The sequence below is a fragment of the Citrus sinensis genome, chromosome 5, assembly GCF_022201045.2.
Source record: "Citrus sinensis cultivar Valencia sweet orange chromosome 5, DVS_A1.0, whole genome shotgun sequence".
NCBI lineage: Eukaryota > Viridiplantae > Streptophyta > Magnoliopsida > Sapindales > Rutaceae > Citrus > Citrus sinensis.
This window is the reverse complement of record NC_068560.1, coordinates 32,545,557-32,554,833: the sequence shown is the minus strand read 5'-3', so window position 1 is coordinate 32,554,833 and position 9,277 is coordinate 32,545,557. Positions and strand designations below refer to the sequence as shown.

Below are 9,277 nucleotides of genomic sequence, written 5' to 3'. Positions count from 1 at the left end.
ATTTTATTTAATATAATTATATTAAATTTATTATTATATAAAATAATAATATAATATTATTTAGTACAAAATTAATATTTTCTTATAATAAACTATTTATTATTATTAATATTAAATAAATATAGTACTATTATTTTTAAAATAAATATAATAATATTATATTTATTAATTCTCTATTAATATAATAATATTATTTTAAAATAATTTTAACTTAGAATGAATGCAAATTATTATTTAGTTAAATATAATATTATTATTCAAATAAATATAATAATATTTATTTTATTTTATTAATTATAAAATATTAAATTAAATTAAATTAAATTAAAAAAAATAAAAGGATAAAAAAGGGAGAGGTGGGAGTGGATTCCCACTCCCACCTCCCCCAATGGGAGTCCCACTCCCACCTCCCCCAATGGGAGTCCCACTCCCACTCCCCACTCCAAAAATGGGTGGGGCCCACGGAGTGGGACTCCCACTCCCTTCTCATTTAGAGAAAGTAAACGCTGGAGTGGGAGGAATCCACACTTCTCACTCCCACTCCCACTCCCTTCTCATTTAGAGAAAGTAAACGCTGGAGTGGGAGGAATCCACACTCCTCACTCCCACTCCAGCAAGTTAAATGAATAATAGAGTCACTGCAGTTCATTAGATGAAAACGATAAGGTCAAGCCCATCATGTTGTCTTTCTTGTCGAATTGTTCCAGAATTGGCTATTTGGAATTAAAATTTTGTGAAATTGCAAAGCATATGGGCTCATTTCTACCTTGAAGGAGCTTGGACTTTACACCCAAACAGTTTTTGGAAAAGGGAAAAATAAAATAAAATAAAATCAGTCTCTTTAACGATCATCACATTCCATAGAAAGAGCTGCATGAGATTTACAAGGATGCTCAAGATTGTTTGTACAACACATTCATTTACAAAGGCAAATTGTTCCAATGTTTAAACAAGGAAAACGATTCTTGTACAAATTCATCAGTAATTCAAGCTCTAGGTCGCAATGGTATTGATATATCCATTCTCATTCCGAATGTGAAGTCCAATAAATCAGCCCACTGCAGGTGAAGAAACGAGTTAATGATAGTAATCAGCAGATAATGGAACAGTCAATAAGATAATCAGGATCAGATAGAATTCTTAAGAATGGAAATGGATCATGACGTCCATTTGTGCACATGCTTGTGAGTGGATTAGAGGTATGTGCATGCATGGTGTGAACATGCAAGTGGTATGGAGATGGCCGTCTCCATTAGAGCACAATTTCAACAGCCAATGGATCTACATAGCAGTTCCACGTTTATAAGACCTTTGGGACAGTTCTCCCAAACCCCCAAAATAAGAAAGTTCCATTGGCACGCAAAAGCTTTCACTCTCCAAGAATAAAAAGCATGTCCAGTAACCAAAAGATGAATCTTACTAGTACAAAAATGTAATATAATTGTAATTGAACAGAGTACTAATTACTAAAAACGAAAAACAAAAGAGGGAAGGGGGGAATAAAAGTATCAGAAATCTACAAAAGTGCCATTACAATTAAATTTTAGACGTATGAGATGGGATTAAATTTTAGACATATGAGATGCGTGAGAAGTGCACAATGTAACAACCTTAAATCCTAAAAGCTAATTTACCTGATCAACACAAACACACACTGCAAGACACCTGCAGTTCCAGTCCACGCTGATGGACCAGTTTTCACTAGTGAATCTTGTATCAACAGACCAACTGATGCCGCTAGAGAAACAAAGGATACAACATAAGCCAAGAAAAGCCAGAGCTTCAATCTGTTGAAATAAAGAGAAAGATTAGCAACCATCATCATTGACAGCAATCAGCAGGGGTTAGTATAAACTGAAATGAGTCAGTTTAGGCTAGACACCAAGCAATGCAACAAACACCTCAATGATGAGATCAATAAACTACAGTATTCAGATACGTGCTCTCCACGCTTGCAAATACAAATCTATGCAAAATAATGAATTTTGGCTGGCCAAAATTTGATTTGCAGGAGAAAAATCAAAGACATCATCATACCACTGAATAAATTTCAAAGCATCAAGCTGCTCAAGTAATTTCTTGATTTTTTCAAAGAACTCCAACGAGTGCCTCAAGAATCAATCTGGGATATGATAAGAGGATAGTCACCATAATGACAAGTGAAATCATTCTTCATTTCCCATTTTTCTATCATTTCCTACTATCTAAAAAGCTCAGGGAATTAATTCATCAGCCATCCTACTCTGTTTGAAGCATCAATGAATCCATGTTAAACTTTAACCATTCTCAATGTCATCACTTTTTGCCTCACTTATTTCCTGATTCTTTTTTACTTTTCTATTCATACTAGTGCAAAATAGGTAGATCATTGGCATCATTTATCAAAATCCCACCCAAAAATGAATCATAAAAAAAAAAAAAGGATATATAGCTATAAACACCAATCATCATGCTAGATCCTTCACTAATCAATGTCACCATATCACCCTCGATTTTACCACACGACCAATGATGTTGTATACAATTTGAGAAATCAGTTAATCAAGTTCTTTACACTTCATGACTTAAATTCCAGAAGAACTATGAGAGCATTGAAAAACAATGATCTATTCAGTGCTTCCAATCTCATCCAATGGAAACAAAAAATTTGATTCGAATTGATAACCCCATTTCCAACACACAAAAAAAAAAAAGTCCCGGAAAGGCAGAAACAGTTCTCTACCATGGACCATTCAGAAGAAATATCAATAAAAAATTTCTATAGGTGGAATGTCTGATTGAAGAAATTTCAAATTACTTCATTCGAAGAACTTATCAATACAGGTTTCTCCTATGAGTCACACAGATACATTATTATGCATGCAGAAGCAAAATGAGAACATGCGGATGGTGGGGCATAAAGTCCTCATTCATGTTGACTGTATTAACTTTCAGACTGCTAGACCCAAGCTGAAGGAAAGAGGAGGATCATTATGATTATAAGCACAAGGATTAAGATTAAACCAAGAGAACTAGAAATTTAATTACCAAATCCAAATGTAAATATACTAAAGACATAACAACTTGACTGAAATTCAATTAAAAAACCAATAAATGCCACTAATCTGCAGAAGTGACCCTCTCTGAGTAAACTACTGCAAACACTGAATGAAACAGAACTCTTCAAGGCCAATAATGAAAGCTCATTTTGAAAGCAGCAAGATGAGTGAAACGTTAAGACAATGATGATTTGTGTTTATATATCATAAGTTGAGAAGAGTTTAGCCACTCTCTCCATTGAATCAACTTAGATGAAAGCTTATGTTGATGAGTCCATGCTGAAGTTCCATTCAATATACGACGAGTATCATACTGGAATTTTCAACATAGATCCAGACATCCAGTGACTAGGTCTGAGTAATATATTGTGAAACAATTAGCTCTCCCAACCAAGTCCTCATCCACATATGAATAGGAGGTCCGACTCACCTATGGCAGTTTAAAACAACAATCTTTTTCCTTCCAATTCTACACCCCAAACGCTAAAAATCAATGCCAAAGTAAGTTAATTACACAGATCAGCAGTCAACAACATTGCAACAACTAACAAACATTCCACAATACATTCAAAAAAAGAAAAATTAAAATGACGAAAACGGGAAATCCATTTGGCTCCGTTGAATAACAAAACGATGCTTAAGAAATAGTATAGCCTAAAAAACTTGAAACTACTGACCTATCCGGCATCTAAAAACTCGATCAGCTAAAGTAGCAATCACTGATTCTAACTCCAAAGACAAATTATTAACTTCGAATTGGAAAAAAACAAACACAGCTATGAATAGAAAAAGCACGGCTAACCTCCACTCGCCTTCTTCGTAAGGAGAATAATCGATGTCTTCTTTCCGCACGCAATTGAACATCAAAGCCGCAAGAGACGCAAAAATACCTGCCAACACACAAACAAACAATTAGACAGAAGATCAAAACCCTAATAACCCATATGTATGTAGAGGAAGCTAGAGAGGGAGGACCAGGGAGGTAGTGGACGAAGGGGACTTTGACAGAGCTGCAAACGACGGCGTCGATCCAGAACCACCAGCCGGCTCCAAATACGGCTCCAGCCACGCCGGGTCCGAATATTGCCCAAAGCTCCGCTAAATCCATTGAGTTGCTTTGCTTTGTTACACTTCCAGCCTCAACTAAACTGTCGATTCAATTGCGCTCTCTCTCCCTTTTTTTTGTTCTCTTTTCCTTTTATGTATATTCTTTCAAAGCATTATTTATTTTTATTTTTTATTTAATTAGAATTGAGTAATATAATATTGATAAACAAACATTTGAACGCCCATGCCTACATGCCATATATTTCAATGAATGTTATGTATTTTTTATTTTTTTAATGGTGCTTATTCATTTTTATTAAGCTGACGGTCTGTGAACTTGTAAAATCAATTCGTAGAAAATTGATATGATGCGTTATTATTGTTTGATAAAATATAAAAGATTAAAGAGTAAGATTATTTGGACTCATTAAGATACTCGTTAAATTTATTTATTTATTAAACATATTATTAAAATATAAAATATAAAATTTTATTTCGTTAACTTATTTTAATACTTAAAAATACTTTTATTATTAAGCTAAATTGTAATTAACTCTGTTTCTTTTTCCTTTCACGGCTTTTTCATTATTTACCCGTCTCTTATTCCTTTCTTCTTCATTTATTGACTATTATCCATCACGATTTCGTCCCCAACTCCTTCAATTTCATGTTTTATTTTCAATTGCATTTTTCCCTTAATCTTCATACGTTTGGAATAATAATATAATATCTTTAACTTTTAAAGAAACAGCTGATAATAAATTATATTTATGTTTATACTTAATTGAAAAAAAAAGGTAATTAATAGTTCTTGTCGGGGGTTTTCCATTTTGGCATACAAATTACAGGCTACAGCTGACTAACCAGGGAGAGAGTTCAGTGTCCAATTCAAAGTTGAAAAGAAGGAAACTACTGGTGACGAAGTGTCTGATCATGCAATTCTTTGTTCCACTAACTAAAGCGTGTGTGTTAGGGGGATGATGAAGTATAAAATGGCGCGTGGAAGTCAAAAGGAATTTTACCAGCCTTAAATTTTTAACCAAATGTTTAAACAAATTCCGTTAATCTTTGTTCCATTAACAAAGGTATGGACGAGGAAAAACAAATTCAATAAAATGGGTAAAAACTTAAAAAAAAAAAAAACGAAATTGTCATTGAATAATGAAGAAGAGAATAAAGCATTAAAATTCTTTTAATTTAATTATGTACTCTTGTTAATAGTAATTTTCAATATGGGCATTTTAATAATAAAATTTTTATTAAAAGTCGAGTTTAGGGAGTGTTTTGATATAATCAAATAGTTCTAATAAAAATAAATCATATGGGGTTTTTATTAATTTTTTTACATATTTATTGTGGGTTTATTTTTCGTTACAAAACTCGTACTAGAATGTTTACAATTATTACCAAATACGTATATGTATTTAGTGGGTTTTCAAATTTCGAATACAAATAATAAAAATATATATATTCTATTAAATATTGTTTTATGATATGAGGGTGAGAAAAGCTCAATCAATTATGTAGGGCCAGTTTGGGATTGCGGAGGCTGATGAAATAAGTTGTTTGTGCTGTGCAGATAAAATTAGCTGCTAATTAAAAAAGTAGCTCGGCGTTTGGTAAACTGTGATGTTGCAGTTGCTGTGAGTTTGAAAAGTAGAGTGTATGTGTTTGGTAAATTTTATTATGAAAGTGCTGTTTTATTATATAATGACCAAAATACACATAAGTTTTAATTACTTTTTATTTTTAGAATATGTTTAATAAAATTGTTTAGACATATCTTTTTTTCTTAAATATTAGACATATCATTTTTTTAATATGTAAAATTACATTAAAAACTCAATTAAAAAAATCTAAAGAATTTTATAATCTGTTATATAAAATATGATAAAGATAAATGTATGATTTATATATTAAGGTTTATGGATAAATAAGATATAATTATCTTTTTATTAAAATCTAGGGTTATAATAGGAATTTTAAAAAGGTATGGTAGCTTATTAAATAAGCTGCTTATGAAAAGTAACCCCTACTTGCTTAAAAGCTGCTGATAAAATAAAGAAAATTATTAAATAAGCTGCTTTTACAAAATTTATTAAACACTATTTTTATCGAAAATTATGAAATAAGTAGCTTATTGAATTTCAACCACAATCCCAAACGAGCCCGTAGTCTCTAATCTCTCATATAAATTGAACTTGGATGGCTAGTAGAAAAATTAATTTGATTAATACAATTAAACCTAAAAACAATGTGAGATATAAATTTTATAAGATTAGCCTTTTTGAAATGACACTTGGAGCAATGGCTGAAGTGAATATTGATGAACATAGTGTTTATTATAAAATTAATTTTCGTATTGTTGATGAAGATGGTTCTTCCAAGAGCTCTCGGATACCTTTGGTTTATTATATCGTATTATGATATATCGTATTAACATTTTATTATAACAATATTGTATAACATTTGATATTACACAGTATGCTGTATAAGATCAATTTTTATATTAATATAAAATTAAAATTAATTAATTTTATTACTATTTTACTATTAATTACATTAAATTAATTATTTTTACATTAATTACTGATATATAAATATTATATAATATTTTTAAAAAATATTATATAATATAATTTATTTTTATATTTTATTTCTTATAATAAAAATTAAAATATATTTAACGCCTCAATTGAGGCAAAAGCTGACCCAAACTAGCGCACTATAGACTATAGTGCGTGCGTGTTAGGGGGATGATGAGGTATAAAATGGCGCGTGGAAGTCATGAGGAATTTTACCAGCCATAAATTTTTAGCCAAATGTTTAAACAAATTCGGTTATTCTTTGTTCCATTAACAAAGGTATGGCGAGGAAAAACAAATTCAATAAAATGGGTAAAAACTTAAAAAAAAATTGTCATTGAATAATGAAGATAAGAATAAAGCATTAAAATTATTTTAATTTAATTATGTACTATTGTTCGTAATAGTAATTTTCAATATGGGCATTTTAATAATAATTTTTTTTATTAAAAGTTGAGTTTAGTGAGTGTATTTTGGTAGAATAAATCATGTGGATTTATTTACTATTTTTTTTTACAAATTTATTGTAGGTTTATTTTTCGTTTCAAAACTCATGCTAGCATATTTACAATTATTACCAAATACATGTATATATATAGAGTGGGTTTTCAAATTTCAAATAAAAATATTAAAAAATATATACATTCTATTGAACATTGTTTTATGATATAAGGGTGGGAAAGCTCAATTGGTTCTGTAACCTCTGATCTCTCGTATAAATTGAACTCAGATGGCTAGTAGAAAAATTAATTTGATTAATACAATTAAACCTAAAAACAATATGAGATATAAATTTTATAAGATTAGCCTCTTTTGAATGACACTCCGGAGCAATGGTAGAAGTGAATATTGATGAACATAGTATTTATTATAAAATTAATTTTCGTATTGTTGATGAATTGGGTTCTTTCAAAAACACTTCAGGTACGTTTGGTTTATTATATTGTATTTTGATATATTGTATTAACATTTTATTATAATAATATTGCACAACATTTGATATTATACTACATGCTGTATAAGATTAATTTTATACTAATATAAATTAATATTATTTAAATTTATTACTATTTTACTATTAATTTTTTACATTAATTACTGATATATAAATATTATAAAATATTTTTAAATACAAAATATTATAATATAATTTATTTGTATATTTTATTTCTTATAATAACCATTAAAATATATTTAACTCCTCAATTGAGGCAAAAGCTGGCCCAAACTAGCACACTATAGTGCATTATAAATTGCCAAAAGTAGGTTCGCAATAAATTAATATGAAAAATATAGTAACATTATGAAATAATATGTTTCAAACACACACCTCCGCATAGGGGTGGGCATTCGGATCGGGTTAACCTGTGCAACCCGAATGGATTCAAACTTACTCGAATTGAATTTTAACTTGGATGGGTTGAATTTTTTTTTAAGTTTTGGCTTTTAAAAAAAACATATATATATATATATATTAAATAAAAAAAATATCTTTAACTATATGTTTTATGTTTTATTAACTTTAAAAAGACTTGTTGAAATGTTATTAAGGATGTTTGGATTTGAAATTTTTGGATTTTAAATGCTTTTTGGTATAATTTATGGATTAAATTGTTCCAACCAGCTCTAACCTGAATTACCAACCAAATCCGATCCAAATTATAAACTCGAACCGAATCGAATTAAATTTGGTTTGGATTGACATTTTCAACCCGATTGGATTCAATTCTCCAACCCGATCAAGTTAAAACCCAAATCAAAATTCGAACAATTCGTACCGAAACCCGATATACCCACAGCTGCCTCTGCAGAAAATGCATTAGACGAGGACCAGTGATCCAATTAGAGAAGTAGAATGTTTGAGGATATTATTGTTATTTTATTAATATTGATAGACACTCTTTTCTTTTTTGTCCTATCAACATGTCACCTCACAAGATAAAGAAAGATTTTGAAACCAATGTTTTTTGAGCAAACATGGAAAAAGGAAATAGCGTTTACGTTGATAATTTTGAAACACTCGATCCATGTTTGCATGAATTATTTAGTTATGAAAAGTGGTTATTTAATTTCAAATTTTTTAAATTTTTTTATGTTGTTTAGTTGTATTTTTTAGTATAGATTTTAAAAATTAAATAAATTATTTTATTTCTATTAACAAAACACAAAGTTTTAAACTTTTAGTAGTAAATGTTATCGAAAGGTTTTAAAAAATTAAATTATCTAAAATACCCTCAATTTATTTCACTACTTTATTTTATTCGCTTCATATCATACTTTAAAATTCTTACCTATTAAAGTAAGTTTATACTTTTTAAAAAAATCTCTCAAAATAAGTTTATATTTTAAAAAAACTCTCATTGACAAACAATTATTCCTAGAAAAAGAATTTTTATTTCCTTTAAATTTACAGTTAAAGTTTTAGTTTCTAAAATTTTGACCATTAATTTATTGTACCATTGTGTAGCCCCAACAATAAAGATTCTAAAGGCACCAAATTATGATATAAAATATGATATAATGCAATGACTACTAGTGATAGAAAGTTGTCGAACTGTTGCAGGTAGTTCATTAACACTAGCAACTGCATATTTGAGTTTTTAATTT

At 29.5% G+C, this 9,277-nt stretch overlaps 1 protein-coding gene across 1 annotated transcript; it reads right to left on the bottom strand.

Moving 5' to 3' along the window:
* Window positions 1-822: 822 nt before the first annotated feature.
* On the bottom strand, window positions 823-4,294 carry LOC102608788 (uncharacterized). The gene is made up of 4 exons (XM_006472637.4): window positions 4,014-4,294; window positions 3,841-3,928; window positions 1,635-1,787; window positions 823-1,058 (listed from the first exon to the last, which is right to left on the bottom strand). The coding sequence occupies exons 1-4, from the start codon at window positions 4,144-4,146 to the stop codon at window positions 1,025-1,027; spliced, it is 408 nt and encodes a 135-aa protein (XP_006472700.2). The 5' UTR covers window positions 4,147-4,294; the 3' UTR covers window positions 823-1,024.
* Between the last annotated feature and the right edge of the window lie 4,983 nt (window positions 4,295-9,277).